The sequence below is a fragment of the Neolamprologus multifasciatus genome, chromosome 1, assembly GCF_963576455.1.
Source record: "Neolamprologus multifasciatus chromosome 1, fNeoMul1.2, whole genome shotgun sequence".
NCBI lineage: Eukaryota > Metazoa > Chordata > Actinopteri > Cichliformes > Cichlidae > Neolamprologus > Neolamprologus multifasciatus.
Genome location: NC_140439.1, coordinates 3,654,359 through 3,673,842, shown reverse-complemented (window position 1 = coordinate 3,673,842; position 19,484 = coordinate 3,654,359). Strand labels below are relative to the sequence as shown.

Sequence of the window (19,484 nt, the reverse complement as noted above, 5' to 3'; positions counted from 1 at the left end):
TTTTCTATTTTTTCTAAACTGAGCACCTGATGACTTTGAACTTTTCTTGTCCATCTTCCATTGCTTTTAATTTTGTACTCCAGTATGAACACAAATCCCCCAACCCGAGGATCACCACAACATAACCTAACAGACCTACACCTTAGTTCACAGACTCGCCTTGTCTAAGGTGCATTTCTAGGATCATGAATACATAATTTACAACATTATGAATGAAATGTGCTCTATTTGGAAGCAGCCGGCCCCCCTCCCCTTTCGACGGGTTGTGTGTGAGACTTTAAATCATCAAACTGTAAATTATAAATTTTAAATTGTTATTGATCCCTTTACCCCGAGTCTTAAAGTGTAGATTTATTTTCTTGCTCTTATATTTATTGTTTGTTTAGTTGCACTGCTGTAACTGGAGCCTCGTCGTCTCTCTGGACTGTATGTAGCAGAGATGACAATAAAGTTTACTTCGACTTCAGCAGCGAGCAGGCGCACCGAGGGCTCTCGCGCTCACTTCTCGCGTATAGAATTTTGAAAAAACATCGGTGCAAATTATTAGTCTGTATCATATTATTGTTGGTTATTAGACGCTGCTCCAGCCAGCCAGTGAATCCGATCGGTGCCTACGCCGTTCCCAATATGCGCTGGCTGATGTCGGGGCAGCATGAGTACAAGCAATTTTATTTAATTGCCGCCCCGGGCAACCGCCCGTGATGCTGCCCCGGGCAACCGCCCGTGATGCCGCCCCGGGCAACCGCCCGTGATGCCGCCCCGGGCAACCGCCCGTGATGCCGCCCGTATCAAAAACCGCTACCGTCTGTAAGACTAGTACTTTCATGTTTCTTTGTAGAGGAAATGGTAAAGACTGCACATCATAAATATTATTAGATATTTTACCTGTTAGAAGACAGCGTGCCTTTACTCTGTTTATTTCAATAAAATGTTGAAATGTCACATTAGGGTCCAAAACAACACAAAAGACCAGAGGCAGTGCTCAGACTGCATCGTGCTACTTTAAAGCAGAGTGAGCTCTGTTCTCAAGACTGCTACAATTTGAATGTTTTGCTCTTTGATGTTCGACTATCCTTAATTTGGATGGTGTCAGTGGCCATGTCCATCTTTCATATACAGTCTTTGGGCTGACTTAGTGAGTCCTTAAAGACGCAGGAGAGCCTCTAATGTGAAACCAGAAGATCTACAGGCTAAAAAGGTGACTTTGACATGTACAGTATTCAACACTCAAACAATAGCACTGACTGGAAATGTTAGACTTGATACTTCTGCTATTGTTAAGAGGAAGCATGCAGTGAAGGCTTTGGCGTTTATTACTCTGTCTTGATTGTTAACTCCACCTTTTGTTATTGCAGTGGACAAATCACCACAGATTTAGTAAAAAACAATTCATGTGGGCAGAAAACTTCAATGAGCTTTATTCAAGTCCGTTCTAGATGGTGAAAGGCGATCAGAAAAAGTTCTCCCCGACACAGTATTGCACGACGTCAAGCCTCATGAGCCTCAAGGCCAACTGCTTTGCTAACGTTTAAAAATAGAGGCAGTAGAGAAAATATGCCATCTGAACATTTTTCAGTAGTTTACCTTTTTATAAATAGATTTCGGTCACCGTTCATTGATTGAACCCTTTATATACAGATACTTAAACACAAACATGTGCAGAACTGTGCATTTTTCAATAAAAATGCATCGACTAACAAGCCAGAAAACAGATCCTGACGTTTGCACTGTTTGTGTTTTTTTAATTGAACCTACACAGAGAGAATTCTGGCTTGTTAGTCGAAGTTATTTTAGAAAAACAAATCTTACCAACCTGTTTTTAACCTCTGAACAATCAAGAAGAAATTTACAGTCAAACATCAAGCAGACGGGATAAAAATCATATATACAGAAATGTGCATGTGTGGATGCAGACATAAATACACTTAAATACCAACAACTCGTACCTGCTACTGTGTTGCAGTACAATTTCAATGGCACACCATGATACTGGCGTTAACTCGAGAATATTTTGTCTCCCACTAGCTTTTACAGGCATGAGGGTGCTCGCCAAAGTAACAATACAGACACCTTTGGCTTTACAGTTTAAAGGGAACAGAGTGGGAGAGGTGTAGTGCTTCGGAGCGTCCACGAAATGATTACATACACATTTGGAGTTTCAGTGCATAGTTTAAACTCAGCATTTTGATTATGTGATCATGTGCAACACACGAACTCAGGCAAACAAGAAAAGCAGCAGCTGGTGTGTGCAGGAGATTTCTTAGTGTTAAGTACGGGTGTATATGGCTTTCTGCAAACGGTGCAGCTTTTCCACGAGGGTCGCGTCAAACAAACTCTTTTCTCGTCTCCTTTCCAGTGTGGCTCTTAAAAAAATGAAAGAAAAGAAATTGAAGGCAAGCAAAGCCAACGGCTTTAAGGCTTGGTCTACTTACAAACATAAGAAAACTTAAATCAGATGCAAACAAACTGTCGTCCCCGCCCCCCCATTACATTTAACAGAGAACAATGTGTCGTTTCAGGTTTTACTGTGTGTGCACAAAGTTATTCACTGAAACCTCTGTTAGCTTTCATATGTACCCTTCAGCCAGTTTGTGTTTTGTCCAGGAACGACTTTGCCTACAGGGTTCCAGTGAGGCACATGAGAACGAGCACATGTACGGTGAACAAGTAAGCCAGAAAGAAATATCGAGAGCGAGTGCGACTCGTCAGCAGCCTGGAGAAGTAAAGGCTCCGGCCTCGGAGCCACCGTCGACACGCCACCATCCCTCCTTTCACCTGCGAGGAGAAACAAGCAATCAAAGAAATGCTTACATTTGCACTGGAGAAGCTCCAAACACGGCTTTAGTGCACTGGCCCGAATATATGGTGACCCTAATTAAAAGACTAACGAGACTTATTGGGGCCAAGAGTCCTCGTCATTAAACCTTTTCTGTAATGGGGCGCTCTAGGCGAAGTAGAGCAAAGAAAAATGTATCTAATGCTCTTTATTTGATCTCAATGATGTTCTGTAAATTCTCAGTCTCACACAGTTTGATCCATGTGTACTTCATTTTCTTATTTTTTTTGCACGTGCAATAAGTGACAGTTTTCACATCACTGTGGAGGAATTTGTACTCAAACCACACTGGAGAGTTCGGAGCATGAATGGCCTGTTTATGGTCACGGCAAAACATCCCAACTGAATTTGACTTTAAGCAGGCCACTTCAAACTATAACTCTGGTTACTTTTTTTGTTAGTTTTATGGGGGTACGAGTTCACAGGGTCAGGTAGGATAATAAATGTAATCACCTTTTAAAAACTGCATTTTGTATTTACTCAGGTTATCTTTGTCTAACAAAACTAAATATGGGATTTATATTTTTCCACAGCACATCCATACATTACATAGCTACATAACGTCTGTGAAGGTTCTCAGTCATCCAGGTCATCGTAGTCAAAGGAGCTTGCAAAGAAAAGCGTCTGGACTTCTTTAAGTTACTTGAAGACGTTTCACCTTCATCCGAGAAGCTTCTTCAGTTCTAAGGTCAAATGGTGGAGAGTCCCAGATTTAAACCTAGTGGGAGTTTCCCCCCACAGAGGGACAAAAGGACCCCCTGATGATCCTCTAATCACCTGAGCCAAGGTGTGAAACTGGGTGTGGGTCCCAATCAGCCAGAGTTTCAGGTGAGCTCATTGTGAAACCTGGCCCCACCTTATCATGCGAATTCCTGAGGTCAGATGGCCCAGGATGTGAGTGGGCGTTAAGGCGTCTGGGAAGGGAACTCCATCTATAATCTATAATCCAGTTTTGAGTTCCCTTCCCAGACGCCTTAACGCTTCTCGGATGAGAGGTGAAACATCTTCAAGTAACTTAAAGAAGTCCAGACGCTTTTCTTTGCAAGCTCCTTTGAATAGCTACATAACATTTGCATGTCTAATGGCCCAAATAAGTTTCCATACTTTTCTTTCATAATAAAATTTTAAAAACCCAAACAAGTCTGTCACACTCGCACCTGTCAGGCTCTCAGCATCACTTTTCACTGATCTTTGTGTTTCATTATCGCTGCACAGACCTAAACAGCCACTATGAGCTTGTTTTCTCATGTCATCAGTTTATATGACTCCACGACAGCAGTAAGGTTATGCTGTCAAACACACCGTTCTGCAAAAGCCAACTCGAAAAAGCTGTGTCATAGATTCACGCTGGATCTGTAAGCAAATCAAAGGAGAATAAAACAAGCGTGCCGAGTACCTGTCGTGTTATGAGAGGCTGGTTTGGGTTGAGAGTTAGAGCTTCCCACTCCTCTTCAGCTTCCATCTCGATACTGAAGTCTCTGTGACTGTCCCTGGACGGACTGGAGGCAGCACTGCACAACAAAAAACTCATTAAAGATCTGCTGTGTTGACGAATAAGAGTCAGGTGTACGGGTGAGTGACTGCATCTGGCTCCAACCTCTTTACTCTGTCTTCAGCGAGACGCAGAGCCTCCTCGGCCGTCTCTCTCCTGGCTCTCTCATCTGCCAGACTCAGCTCCACCTCCAGCAGCCTTCAACACAACCACACCCAGGGATAATGTTAGCATGTCTACGACTTCAACCGACCGTACGGATCTCTCCAGGAGATCCAAACTGAAGACATGACTGAGGCTGTTTGTTTTTGTCACCTTTCTCTCAGCTGACTGGCTTCAGCACTTTCACTTAACATGGAGTCGTTGCTCTTCTCCTGTGGAGCCCCTGGTGCGACTTCAGTGTGAAGTAAACCCTGGTAGGAATGAGTGCAGGATTACAGGTATAAACACACAAGAGCACACAGAGAAAACAACGCAACTGGATTCAGTGGCAGCTCAGATTTGAGTTTTTAAGCATATGTATATAGAGCTTTACCTGCACCTGGCCTTGGCTTTCCAGCCAATGACATCGATTCTGGGTGTCCCTCAGAGTCTGGGAAACAGCCCTTAGCTGAGCTGTAACAGCAGCTTTCTCCTCCGCTGCTTCCTGCAACTGTGAGTTTTGATAACCCAAAGAGGGGCAGATGGCTGTTTGACTGTTTTGTACATTTAGAGTTATTCAGCATTCAGTTGCTTTTATATTTGTATATTATTTTGTAGGAAATGGGAAACAAAAATCATGAAATCAAACCTTGAACACTTGATTGTATTGTAGTGTGGTTTAACCCTTTAAGACCTACCATAGAACCAAGTCCGCCAGAGCTTATATTATATGTTTACATGCTGTGGAGCCATTTTTGGGAGCATTTCAAGTTGCTATACATCAATACAACCATTACAGCCCAAATTTTATGATATGTCTGCATTAAGTGCATAGTAATTACATAAATTGCAAAAAAGTGCAATAAACTACAAAAAAGTTGAAAATTGTTTTTGTTTTTTTAACATATATTTCTAGTTAGAGAAATTTAAGAGGCTTATCCCTCAAAACTGTAAATACAGAAAAGTTGCACAAAATAGTTTCCCACCACAGGAAATTTATTTTAAGTGTCTTCATAGTTTTATTTTTGAAATACACCAATTTTTATACACTGCAGGAAAAACGAAAATAAATATTATAAAGCAAATTTGCAAAAAAGCAGCATATGCATCAAAATAAACTATTTCCAGCAGTGCAATATGAGTCCTAAGCATCCCAGAAACGACACAGAAAGTCATAAAGTCAAACATAACTTTTAAAAACACCAGTATAGGCTCATGAGGCCCTGATGGTAAAAAAAACTACATTTCCACGAAAATGACGTCACTTCCGGTTTCAGGCAGGTCATGGAGGACATGCGATAGTTCGTGCTGATGGACGTAGGAAGTGTTACAAACAGCTGATCTGATCAGCAAAGCGTGTTTCTGGAATATTATGTTTTTGTTGCTGCAAGTGCTTTTTATGCAGTTTTTGCAAAGTTATATGTGGAAGGAAACTGTGACCGAGGACAAGCTGATGGCAGAAGATGTAAGTACAACTCCTCCGGTTTCATATGCAAAAAAAAATATTGCGCTAGCTTATGTGGTTGCAGAGCTACCGGGATTTAAAAATAGTTACGCAAAACAGAGCATGCCCGCTCCGACCGGCTTTAAAGGGTTAATTAAACAGCTTGCCTACACTGTGTGTATCCTACAGGACGTTTTTGCCTGCTTACAAAGGGCTAGCTGAACTCTGATGGGTTTTGGCTTTAAAGGACAGTCACCTGAAGCGTTTTTATACCTTTGTGTTGAGCTGCTGGAAGTACTGGTCTCGCTGCTGAATCTCATACATACACCGCTGCAGATCTCTGTGAAGCTGCCTCCTCTCTGCATCCAAACGACTCACCACCTCCTCCAGACCGCTTTCCTGCTGTATCGGAAGAAATGGGATCGTTTGGTGTCACAACGACCAAAGAGAGAAAAACTGGTTTATCAACCAGGATTAAACAGTTTGACTTAGGTAGGATTTCCTGTTCTGTGTGCTGGTTATTGTTTGTTTACATATGCAGATACTTTTTTCAAAACATACAAAGTCAAATCACAGTCAGACATTAATAATAATAATAATAACTATTTATAAAGCGCTTTCAAACAAAGTGCTGTACAACTATTTGAAACTAAAAAGATAAAAAATAATAATAAAAGCGATACAGGTAAAAGACAATACAAGTTAAAAACAGTAAAAATTTAAAAACTAAAAGCCACAGAATTAAGACTTGTAAGATAAGGTGAACAAATGTGTCTTCAGCTTAGTTTTAAAAACCTCCACAGAGCAGCTTGCCTAACATCTTGAGGGAGGTTGTTCCACAGAAACGGGGCACAAAAAGAAAAAGCTCTCCAATTGTCTTTGTTCTGGCTCTAGGAACCTTTAGAAGGCCAGAGTCCTGAGATTGGAGAGCATGGAATGTAAAGATGTAAAAGGTCGGAGAGATATGAAGGTGCCAGTCCGTTTAAAGCCTTGTAGGTGAGCAGCAGGACCTTAAAATCTGCTCGAACCTGACAAGGTAGCCAATGAAGAGAGTTCAGTACAGGGCTCAAGCCAAGAGTTTTCCCTGCTTTGCTCTCCTCTCTACTAAAGCTTAAATATGACTCGTGAATAAAGAGCAATGTCTACAGATTCATATGCAGATATCTGTTTATGATTAGTCTCGGTCGTTGTGTCCTTGGGCAAGACACTTCACCTACCGCCTACTGGTGGTGGTCAGAGGGGCCGATGGCGCGATATGGCAGCCTCGCTTCTGTCAGTCTGCCCCAGGGCAGCTGTGGCTACAACTGTAGCTGCCTCCACCAGTGTGTGAATGTGAGAGTGATTGAATAGTGGCATTGTAAAGCGCTTTGAGGGTCTCAAAAAGCGCTTTATAAATGCAATCCATTATTATTATTATGATTATGATTAAATTCACTGTGACCGTGAAGGTCAAAAGCTGCACAAGTGCATCCGTGAGTCACAACCTCCCAACAAAGGAGGACAGCTGAGAAGTGTAACTTACTTTAACCGGCAGGTCCTTCGGCTCAGCGTCAGATCTACATAACAAAAAATGTGTTAAAAATTAAAGTAAAATGAATTTAATCTGTGTGCATAACAGTGCTGCAGTCAACCTTTCAAGCCTTCACATAGACGGAGGAACTTACTTTGCTTACTAGCAAATACAGTAACACACATTTCCTGTTTCTGCTGTATGGAAAAACCTTTGGGAATACTTTTAAAACTTGAATAGGAAATCGTTTCCTTCCTTCACCTCTGATCTGCTGTTGCTTCCTGCTGGCTTCTCACTTCTTTGTGTGCCATTTGTTGCAGTTCGTCCATCTTCCGATGCATCTCCTGCGATGACAGTAAACAGAAAGAAAATGCATCATTCACAAAGACAAACGATGCATTTAACATTTATGTTATTGAAGTGAAGTTTTAAACAGACACCACAGCGTGAGTATTTAACAGAAAAACAAACAATGGGATGTGAAACCAAAAGCACATCTAAGCTGACCCTGCATGCTGTTTGAACCACAGAACCACAGCAGAGAAAAGGAAGTGCAAGCAACAGCCAAACTTGACTTACCAGCCCATCTGACTCAGTCTCCAAGGCACTGACGCCACTTCCCTTTGACTTTTCCGCGCTCGCCGTACCGACAGTCTCTGGGCTCGACCCTTGCCTGGACTCAACCACTCTTTTAGCCCCGGCCAATTCGTCCATCAGCCGTTCGCGATCGTTTTGGAGACTGGCCATGGATCTGGAGAATGCTGACAGTTGCCTGCTGTAAGTGTTGTTTTCCAAAATGACTTTTTTTAGTTCTCTTTCCTTTTCTGGCAAGACCTCCGTCAGCTCGTCCAGCAGCTTGTTCAGCTCTGCGTGTGCGTCTTTACTCTCAAAGGCGTTTAATTTGCGAGTAAGGATGTCCCTCTCTTTGGCAAACATGGCCAAATCTGAAGTGGTGTCCCGCAAACTGCGCTCCACCTTGTTTAAGGCTGCCCGAGTCTCTCGGAGTTCTTCATCGTATCTCTGCCTGAGGACCTTGAAGTCCTCGATGAGCTGGTCTCGGTCATCCTGCAAAGCAGCCATTGCCTTGCACAGGGATTCATTCTGAGCCTTGGTCTCTTTGCTTTGCGATTTAGCCTCTGATAGCTGCTGCTCTATTTCTAGGAGGTCTTTTGCGAGCTCTGCCACCCTCTGATCGGCAGTTTCTCGCTCATTCCTCATCAGCTCCACCTCGCGCTCAAAGCCATCCAGCTCGCTGTTGTACTTTTCCTCAGCTTCTGATAATTTTTTGTCCGTTTCATCTTCCAGTTGCTGCATTTTCCCCTTGAGCTCATCAGTTGAGAGCTTCTGAGAAAGAAGTTTTTGTTGAAGGTCGTTACATTCAGATGCTTTGGCTGTAACAGCTTCCTGCAAGTCAGCAATCACCTTGCCCCAGTTTGTTGACTCGCTGTCCTTTCTCAGAGTTAACAGTTCCTCCTCCAGCTTGGACGCACGAGCTTTAAGTTTAGAATTCTCTTCCTTTAACGCGTTGCTTGCTTCTTCTTCCTTCTGGACGTCCAGCTGAGCCTCTCTGTGTTGCTTTTCAGCCGCAGCTTTTTGGGTTTCGAGGTTTTTGATCACCTCCTGCTGCTTCTTCAGCAATACTTTCAACTGGTTGTCCTTGAGGGACAAAACCTGATTTAAATCCTCCCTGTATCGGACCAGTTGAGCCCTGAGCATCGCGTTCTCAGAATTGAGATCATCCATCTGATGTAACAGTTTTCTAATTTCGTGTTTGAGGCCTTTGGCTGCCCCGCCTTCCCCATCGGGAGAGCCCTCTTTGCCCTTTAACCCTAACTGACTCTTTGCTTCCAGTATTCTGTATTCCGACATCAGCCGTTCCCGTTCGCTCTGCAACGACACCATTGAGTTCTTGAACGACTCCATCTTTGCTTCCATCTGCTCCTTTTCCTGGATAGATCTGTTTGCTTTAATTTGCAGACTTCGGACCTTGGCCTCAAGCGCTCTCAACTCTTTGTCCGTCTTTTCCTTTTGGTATCGTGAAGACGTCAGCCTGTCCTCGTAAACTGACACCTGGTTACGATAGTTAGCCTGCAGTTGCTCCAGATAGCCTGACATCTGCCCATCTTTGCAGGACAGTAGAGAGGAGATCTCAGCATCTTTGCTCTGAAGGAGCGTTTTGAGCTGCAGACAAATCCCCTCCTGCTTCTCAAAGTCAGCTTGACTTTTGTCATTTTGAGACTGCAAAAGGAATATCTGAGCTTCCATGTCTGCGTTTATCTTCTCCACTTGCTGTAGACTGAGCTGCATTTGGGAGATCACGTCTTCTTTGTCAGCCAGCTGCCGTTTCACTGCGTTTTTCTCTTGCTCTGCTCTTTCCACCTGAGCGCTGAGCTCCTTCACCTGCACAGTCATGAGCTCTGCGCTCTCGCCGAGTTCAGCATTGCTTGCGCTCATAACAAACAGCTGCCTCTGATGCGCAGCAGCAGCTACAGAGTATTCATTCAGCGTCCTCTCCAGTCTCGACTTGGTCACCCGTAACTCATTCACCTCTTTGTCTTTCATTCTCATATCTTCCAGGAATCTTTTAATGATGAAACCTTGCTCAAGGAGCTGATTGTCCTTCTCGTGTAAGGTTTTTTGGTACAAATCATTCCAAAGTTTGGTAGCGTTAGCCCCGTGTGGCGTGGAAGCTAACGCGGACAGCTTTGCTTCTTGAGTCTCAGCCGCTCTCTTTAGAGTATTTATCTGCAGATCTCGGGAGTCTAGCTGCTGCCTCAGCTCATCAACAGTTTGACTTTCTTTCTCTTTTAAATCCTTGAGATCATCTATCTGCCGCTGTAACAAAAACTGATTCTCTATGTAAGAGTTTATTTTTGCTTCTTCTACATTTTGAGGTGTCAGACGTGATTTCTGATTTTCAGACTGTTTATTTTGCTGTGACACTTGAAGAGCCAGCTGGTCTCTTTCAGACTCGGCACTCTCAATCTTTTCTTTGGCTTCCCGGAGATGACTCTTATGCATAATTAGCTCAGCTTCAGCTTGTTTACCTCTCTCCTCTAAATCTGCAATCTTCTCTGAGCTTTTCTTCAGTTCTTTCTCCAAGTGCTCACACGTTGATTGCGAGCTCTTCAAAGAGCTCTCCAAATCTAAAATCAGTTCCTGGTATTTGATGCAGTTTTGCTGCAGCTGATTTATCTCCTGATGCTTTTCTTTGAGCAGCTCTTGCAGCTCTTTCTTCACGTTCTTCGAACCCTCGTTGCCTCTCTGAACCGTCTTGAGTTTCTCCTCGAACTCTTTGACCAACTTGAGCTGCTCCTGTTCTTTTTCGTGACGAATCTGATCGTTCATCTCCTTACTAGCTGCAAGTTGAGCGGAAAGCTGCGCAGTTTGGGACTGCAGGGCACCGACGGACTCGGTCAGTTCGTCAATCCTTTCCGAGTTCTTGAGGATTACAGTCTCCAAATATTCGTTTTCACTCTTCACCTTGTCTGAGACCTCTTGAGCGTTCTCAAGTTCCTCTTGCAGAAGTGACTTGTCATCCTCCAAAATTCTCACCTTCTCATTCAGGTTAATAGTCTCTTGGCGGTGCCTGGTGATAATGTCTTTGAGGTCCTTAACTGCGTCGTCTTTTATTCCCAACTGCGACTCATAGTCATTCTGTATGTTCTCAATTCTCTCTGAAAGAGTCTGCTTCTCCTTCTGCACCAAGTTGTTGATTTCCATTTGAGCAGCAAGTTCAGTTTTCTGAGCTTCAATCTGAGCAGTCAGTGAACTATTCAAACTGAGTGCTTCGTCAAGTTTGTTCTGCATGTTGCTTGTGTATGTATTGGTTTCCAGGTTCTTCTTTTCCAGCAAACAGGTAGCTTCTTCCAGCCTTTCTGCTAGCTGGATATTTTCAGCTTCCATCTCAGCAAGTTTCCCTCTCAGAGCCTCGAATGAGTCCTGAAACGGGGCCGTCTCTGCCTCCAGTTGTTGGTTTTTATCATTTAGATCACACATCATCTCCATCGCCTGTTTCTTGATTTTCTCATTCTGCTCCTCCAGCTCCTCGATTCTCTGCCTTTTCTCTTTGGAAACTTCCTCCACTTTTTCTTTCATTATTTTATTTTCTTCCTCCATCTCTCGGACTTGCTTCCCCAGGATCTCCATCTCACTTTCGTGCTTGTGTACTTTTCGGAGGGCTTCCTGCCTGTCTCTCTTAGCTCCCTCCAAAAGCTGCCTCATCTTGTCCATTTCACTGCTGACATTTTCATACGCTTGCAAAAGAGACTCGTACTCTTGCTTGAGCTCTGCGTGTTTCGACTTCCACTTGGTCAGCTCCTCTGTTTGAGAATCTTTGAGCGATTCGAGCTGGCACGAGAAGGCTTGTTTCTGCTGAGTGATGCTTTCTATAGTTAGTTTCAAACTTTCGCAGGCTGCAGATAGGTTGCGATTCTCGTTAAGGATGCGGTCGACTTCAGTGCTCATTTTGTCCTTCTCTTCGGAGAAACGTGACACAGAACTTTCCAGGTCCGTATTTTCTTGTTTCAACTTTAAAAGAGATGATTGCAGAGCAAAGTACTCGGTTTCTTTTGCTTCGTGTTTGGCTGACAGATTTTCTACTTCTTCCTTGAGCGCTGCATTTTCCTTCATGAGTTCTTTCCTAGAAACCAAAGCTGCTTGAAGTTTCCTTGTTAGAAGGGTAACTTTGTTTTGGTTATCCGGATCATTCATCCTGGCACCCTCATCAGGAGATTTCTGAAGCTCACCTCCCTCTCTTCTCATCTTTTCAGTAGCGTTTTCAAGCACTTTGCTTTGCTGTTGTAGCTGAATTTCAAGGGCAGCAATTAGTTCCTCCTTTTCTGAAACTTGAGCTTGAGAAACTAACAAGGCATCATCTCGCTCCTTTAGTTTTGCTTCAAAGATTTCTGCACATTTGCAAGAAAAACAGACCCCTTCTTTGTCTTGTTCAACAGGTGCATCATTCTTCTTCAGCAGCTGCTCTTTTACCTTCTCCGACTCCTTCGATTGCTTTCTCAGGGAGGTCAACTCATCCCTCAGTTCATTAAATAATTGGACAAAATGTTCTTTTTCCTGCTTCAGCGAATCCATATTGCTCTGTGTTTCAGTAAACTGCTGCTGCAGATGTTTAAGCTCCTTAGCCAAAGATCGGTTGTCCTCAGTGAGCTGCTGCTCTGTTTGTTCTAATGTCTTCTGAAGGGTCAAAACTTCAAAGGATTTCTGCGAAACTAAATCAGCTTTTGTTTCAAGTTCTGCTTTCATCTGATTACTTTGCTCCAAACAAGCCTCCTTTTCTTTCAATAAGGTTTGATGCTTCTCTTCATTTGCATACATATGTTCCTCTAGTGAAGATTTTAGGATGCACAGTTGAGTCTCTAAAGCCTTGTTTTTATCAAATAAAGATTGATCCTCCTGTTGGGTCTTAACCTCAGCAACTCTGACTGCATCCCGATATTTGTCAACCTCTTCAATTTTCTCTCTTAATTCGTCCTCTACGACGTGCAGTCTTGATTTCAAAGAATCTGCTCGTTGCTCCATGGCTACGAGAGACTCTTCTTTATTGGCCATCTCAAGAGAAATAGCCTCTAATCCGGATTTAGTAGCTTCAAGTTCTGTTTGCAGGCTTGAGAGAGAATGGCATTGGCTCTCTTTCTCAGCCAAAGACATCTTTAAATCTTGAAGAGTTTTGTCTCTCTCCTCAACGAGCTGTCTCAAAGTTTGCAATTCATCCAGATAACAAAAGCAGGTTTTGTTGAGTTCCTCCATTTCTCTGGTCTTCTCATCCAAGCTTAACTGCACTGCGTTTAGCTCGTTCGTCTGCTGGCAGTGTTGCTCCAAGAGCGCCTTGTAGTCATCTTTTAGTTCAGCGAGCTCTTGAGTTAATTTCTTTTCATTTTCTTGAGCTTTCTTTATTGATTCTTTGCGTGCCAGCAAGGCGGCCTGGGCTTTCTTCTGCAAGGTCACCTTTTCTGACTTTACCTGTGCAAGCTCATTTTCTAAGTCAACAGCACTAGCAGCAGAGGAAGACTTGTCCTTTAGCTCATCTTTGCATGTCTTGATTTCATTTTGAAGCTCTTCTATTTTCTGCATCAAGCCCTTGCTGTTCTGCTCAAATATCTCTTCCTTCTCGGCAGCACTGGACTGCAGCTGCTCGACTAGTGAGTCTTTCTCACTGAGCATTTGTAATGTTTTTGACAAATGAGCTTCTTTATCATTTAAGATGGTTTGCAAACTCTGTTTTTCTGACTCTAGCTGTTCCAAAAGTGTTTTGCTTTCGGTGTTATACTTAAGAAATTCTCCCTCTTTCTCGAGAATTTTCTTTTCAAGTTGGGAAATATTTTCTTTATGCAATTCTGCTGTAGCTTGAGCTTGACTTTTGGCTTCCTGCAGTTGTTCGTGCAACAGTGAAACCTCAGTTTTACTGCTTACGCTCTCTTCTTTTTGGTTTTCATATTCTTCAATCCTCCTTAACAGATCTTTTCTCACAATAAGCGCAGCTTGCAGCTTCTTCTTCACTGCTTCTTTTTCTTTCGATACTTTTGTGAGTTCACGTTGTAGCTCATCCTTTTCCTTAATTAGCATGAGCTTCTCTAAATTATTTTTCTCAGTTTCACTTGAACTGTGCGAAATATGTTCTTCTAACTGTTGCAAAATCTCTTTATGTGCTCTCTCCATGCTCTTTAATTGTGCCGAGAGCGAGCCATTTTCCTCACCAAGTTTCATTCTCTCATTTGAGGCGGACTCCATGACCTGGGCAATGGATGCATCTTTTTCCTTTATCTGCTGAGTAAGGCCAGCAAGCAATTCCTTCTGTTGACTGATCTGAATGCTCATGCAGCTGATTTGCTCATCTTTTGTTTGCAATTCATCACATAAAGAAGAGTGTTTAACAGTAGCTTCTTTCACTCTTACTAACTCGGCATTAAGCTGAGTCTGTAAATGCTCCGCAGCCTCTTGCAAAAGAGCTATTTGTTGACCTTTCTCGCAACTATTCTGCTCTCTTTGATTAAGTACAGTCTGTGTTTTTTCCAATTCTGCAACAGTTTTAGCCAACTCGGTTTCCAAAGCATCTACGTCACTTTGATGACTTTCTTGTAACCATTTTATCATGTCCTCCAAAGAGGCTTTTTCTTCATTCAAAGCAGAAGATTTCACTACAGAGGAAACTTTGTCTGTTTTTCTCACTACCAGTCTTTGTAACTCGTCTTCCACAGCTTTGAGAGCCTGCTGCAAAATATGGTTCTCGTTCTCCTTTTCCTGGATAGATGCTAACACGTTCTCAAGCTGAATTCTGGATGCGGATGCCTCCAGCTCTTTCGTGCTCAGTTGATTAGAGCCCTCCCTAATGGCAGAGGAAGCCTCTGCTAGTTTCTCCTGCAAGCTGTCCATGTCCTGTTTCAAAGCATTTACTTTAACATCTTTAGATTTCATCTCATTTTCAACACTTTTCAATTGTTCTGCAAGAAGGTTCTTTTCCTGCTTTTCTCTATCCAGAACTAAAAGCCACTCTTTCTCTGAATCCTGCAGAATTTGTTCTATTTTTTGAATGTTTTCGTTCAACTGAGAAATGTCTTCATCTTTGGCACTAACCTTTGCTTGAAGGCTCTGCTTCTCGGACGTCATTCTCTCCACGAGTTCATTCACGCTGCTGGATTTCTGCTCCATTTGAACCTGCAGCTCCGCCAGCGTTTGTTGACGTCTTCTTTCTAGCTCTTCTTTCTCTGCAAAAAGTTTCCTAAATTCCTCTTTCAAATGTGTGTTTTCATTACTGAGAGCAATGTGAAGTTTCTGATTCTCTTCCTTTGACAATCCCATCTCCTCATTCAGTCTCTTATTCTGCTCTTCCAACTTCTGCATTTCTGAAACCAGCTGAGATGCATGTTTGGCCTGGGCGCTGTACTGACTATTGATTGCGTGGAGAGCCATTTCTCTCTGCTCGAGGTTTTCTGTGAGTGCATTCATCTGTGCCACGACCTGAAGATGCTGTGATTTGAGTCTTTCTATTTCGACGGTCAACAACGACACGCTCGCTTGATGCGAAGCAAATGCGTCATCTTTTTCCTTTGAAAGACTGGAGTTCAAATCCTCAGCTTTCCCCAGTTTCTCCTGGATCACATGCGAGTTACTTTTCAGCGTCTCTATGGTGGTCTTTGCAGTCTGATATTCGTTATTAGAATCATGCAATGACATCCGGAGCTCAGACACCTCGTCTGTCCTTTGAGCGAGTTGCTTCCTCGAGTCTTGTAACTCTTCTAAGGTGGCAGCATATTTCTCCTGCAGGTTATTGAAGGCACTTTGGGTTTCTTCTGCTGTCTTTCTACATTTTTCAGACTCGGTGGACAGTAACTGCATTTGACTTTGCAGCTGTGATGCCAACTCTGTACTTTCCATGAACTGAGTTTTGAACAGCAATGCTTCGTCTCCTCTTTTCTGGAAGTCCCGGAGAGCTTTCGATTGTTCCAAAAGAGCTGCTTCTTTTTCTTCCAAGGCCCTTTTGAGGTTTGTCACTTCAGATGTCTGTACGTCCAGGTTGCTGTTGAGCTTTGAGACAGATTCCTCGAGGTGTGATATCTTTTCTTTCAAGCTCTCACATTCTGCCTCTTTGGCTTGTAGATGTGAAGTCAGACTATCAAAGGCAGCGGAAGAAGTACTTTGATATTCAAGACTCGACTCCTCCTTTTTCTCCAAAGTATTCTTTAGTATGGAAGACTCTGATGTCAGACTGTCAACTTGGCCTCTGAGTGTACACACAGAATCTTCAAGCTCCAAAATTGTGCCTTCTTTCGCTTTCAGCAGCTCCCCCCGCTCAGCAATCTCACTGTTGAGCTGCTGGATCGAATTCTCCTGCTTTTTCAGGGCGTCGTTTATTCCTTGGATTTCCAAGTTGAGATTTGCAGCTTCTTGGTTTGCTTTGGCCAGCTCTGCCACTGCTTTCTGAAGTTCAGATTTCAATCGAACATTCTGTTCACTGAGGGCTTGAATGTTGTCGTGAAAATCAGTTACCTCTGCTTTCCTCTGGCCCTCGTCCTGGATCAGCTGACAATTTTCTGCAGTGAGTTTCTGCACAGACGCCTTCAGGTTAGTAATTTCCACCTCCATCTCTGAAGCGCTTTCATTCATGGCCCCGAGCTGAGCACTGAGCGAGATGACAGATTCATTTCGTTTATTCAGCTCATCTTTGTGGTTCTGAAATTCGTGCGTTGCTTCTTTCAGTGTTTGTTCTTTCTGCTGTAGTTGTTGTTTGGCCTCCACGCATTCTTTCCTGAGCATCTCTACCTCAACCTGCATCTGTGACGCGAGCTCTTTCTGTAGCATGACTTCATTCAGAGATACACCACATTCCTCAACTTTCTGCTGCAGCATGACATCTTTTTCCATTAGTCCTGACTTTAAAACTGATCCCTGCTCCTGAAGCATGGACACAGTATCCTGAAGCTGCAGCAGCTGGTCCTGCTGGACCATTATCTGTGAATTCTGCTCTGACACAGTTCGGTCTTTTTCAACCAAGGACACGCTCAGCTGATCGACCTGCATTTTTAAACTATCGATCTGCTCTTGTAAACTCTGAAGCTGTTGCTCTTTCTCCCTCAGATTTTTCAACAGATTAGCACATTCGTTTGTTTTCTCGAGCACACCTACAGAGATTGCCTGTTCGCTTTCCTTGAGGACCTTTTTTAATTCATCTGTTGCTGCAGCGAGCTCCTCTTTCTCCTTCAACAGACTAGCAACTGTTTTTTGACTATCTGAGATCTGAATTTCAAGGTCCGAAGTTTTTTCTTGGAGAACAATTCTCTCAGCAGTAAGTTCGGAAGCTGATTTCATGTTCTGTGCCAACTCTTCCTGTAGTCTTTGATTGTTTTCTGTTAGACTGCTAATCTTCATGCTAAAGCTGGAGTTCTGGTCAAGGGTCGCTTTAAGCTGCCCATCAAGGTCAGATAGAAGCTGCCTTCGTTGTGCAAGCTCCTGTTCTTTGGATTCACATGCAGCACGAAGCTGGCGGTTCTCCTCGGACAAAGCTTGGCTGTGGCTTTTTAAACTAGCCAATTCTGTTTTGCTCTGCTCAGCTTCACACTCAAGCTTTCCAGCATTTTCCTCCATGACACTGATACGGTCGCTTAGAGACCTGATAGTTGTGTTTTTGTTATTCAGTTCATCTTTGTGCTTCTGACATTCCTGAGTTGACTTTTTCAACAGTTCGTCTCTCTCTCCCAGTTGCTCTCGGAGTTGCGAGCGTTCCTCAATGAGCGATTCCGCCTCAGCTTGTAGCCTGGACGCAATATTTTTCTGGTTTTCAGTTTCCTTCTGCAAACTCTGGAACTCCTCCTGCTTCTGTTTACACATTGCATCCTTCTCCAATAACCCAGACTTCAGACTACTTTGTTGTTCCTGAAGCAGAGACAGAGTTTCCATAAGCTGTGCTTGCTCATTTTGTTGGGCCTCTATTCGTGCTTGAAGTTCAGTGACAGTCTGCTGTTTTTCGGCGAGGCCGCGCTGCATTTTGTCTATCTTAGATGTCAAGCTTTGCACCTCTTCCTGCTGCTGGGTCACCGTCTCCTCTCTTTCCCTGAGTAGCTGCTGGAGCGAACTACATTCATTTGTTTTTGCCAACATGATCTCAGAGGTTGAATGTGTGCTTTGCTCAACAACTCTATTTAGCTCAAGAGTTCGAGTAGTTAGCTCCTCTTTATCTTTTTGTAGCCCTTGAATAATTGTGTTACTTTGTGAGTGTTGCATTTCCAATTCAGATATTTTGACATGCAAGGAATCCATCTCGGCTGCAGCCTGTGAAATATTTTTGACATGTTCAGTTACTTCCAATTCAAGCCCGTCTCTCTCTTCTGTAAGGACTTGCACTTGATTCTCCAGGCTGCTGTTGAATTCAAGAGCAGATGTAACCTTTTCATTTAGCTCTTTTAAATTCCCACGCTCGAGTTCAAGCTCCTCATTCAGCCCCTTCAGGTTTTCTTGGAGCTGCTCTTTTTCAGTCGTCGTGCTTTTTAAGAGATTTTCAAGCTTGGAGAAATTTTCAGATTTGCTTTGAAGTTCATTGCACAGTTTCTCATTTTCAGTGTTGAATGTCTGCCTCTCGTCCTTTAGCTGGTTTTCGAGTGATGCCATCTTTTCCATTTTCGCTTGCATTGCTTGCTTGACATTCTCTTCACTCAGAACTTGCTCGTCTAATTGCTTTGATAAGGTCTGAAAGTCTTTGTTATACTTCTCCACCTGTGCCAAAAGCTTATTCTGTTCTTCCTTGAAAGACTTGAGCTCCTTTTCATACGTCTGCTCTTTGTCATTAAGCTCTTGCTGTAGTTTCTCATTACTTGCATTTCTATCCTTAAGCTGCAAAACAAGTCCTTCTGACTCCTGTAGTTTCTGTGCAGATGTTGCCAGCTGTTCCTTTAGTGAACCGATGTGCGTTTCACATTCAGAAAGACGATTATGATGGCTCACATTCTGCTTCTGGATTTCTCCTCGAAGGTCCTGAATAGTCGTCTTATCCTTTTCAGCCTGCTTGATTAAGTGTTTCACCTCAACTCCTGTAGACTCTCGTTCATCTCCGGCCTTGACCATCTCCATCTCAGCTTCCTTAAGTTTCTCCACCAGCTCTGTGATCTTATTATTAAGGGCCTGCTGGTCTGAAGTCTGTGATTCTTTCATTATATTAGCCTCCCTCTCTGCCTTACTCAGTGCATTTTCTACTTGTACCAGGCTCTCCTCTTTGAGTTTGATCTCTTGTTTCAGTGCTGTGACCTGCTCTGCATACTCAGCCATGTTCCCAACAAGAGTTGATATCTCTTTATCCTTTTCCAGCAGAGCATCTTTAAGGTTATCGATTTCCCGCTCGCAGCTTTGAAGGTCATAAATGAGCTGGGCTCGTTCCTCCAAATGCGAGGTGTTCAGTTTGTCCAGCTCCTCGTTTGTCTGATCAAGGTCAGTTTGTAATGTTTCAATGGTGACATCTTGTTTTTGCGTCTAAAGGAAATTATGGAGGAAAATTAGGAGGCACCTTTTTCTTAATCTTTACAGGCAAAACAATGAAAATCTTAAAAAAAATCTTTAT

At 43.2% G+C, this 19,484-nt stretch overlaps 1 protein-coding gene across 6 annotated transcripts in view; it reads right to left on the bottom strand.

The window, feature by feature from the left end:
- Positions 1-1,392: 1,392 nt before the first annotated feature.
- Positions 1,393-19,484, bottom strand: part of LOC146525139 (uncharacterized) — a 51,712-nt gene continuing 33,620 nt past the window's right edge. For 3 of the 6 annotated variants that reach the window (XM_085161513.1, XM_085161546.1, XM_085161539.1), the window contains 9 exons: positions 8,003-19,396; positions 7,685-7,767; positions 7,436-7,469; positions 6,187-6,315; positions 4,864-4,980; positions 4,644-4,741; positions 4,434-4,526; positions 4,233-4,347; positions 1,393-2,775 (listed from right to left, as the gene is read on the bottom strand). In XM_085161513.1, the coding sequence (XP_085017639.1) occupies positions 2,617-2,775; positions 4,233-4,347; positions 4,434-4,526; positions 4,644-4,741; positions 4,864-4,980; positions 6,187-6,315; positions 7,436-7,469; positions 7,685-7,767; positions 8,003-19,396 (12,222 nt within the window). In that variant the 3' untranslated portion in view covers positions 1,393-2,616. The remainder of the gene's footprint in view (positions 2,776-4,232; positions 4,348-4,433; positions 4,527-4,643; positions 4,742-4,863; positions 4,981-6,186; positions 6,316-7,435; positions 7,470-7,684; positions 7,768-8,002; positions 19,397-19,484) is intronic. The other 3 variants (XM_085161521.1, XM_085161532.1, XM_085161556.1) reach the window with 3 other exon arrangements.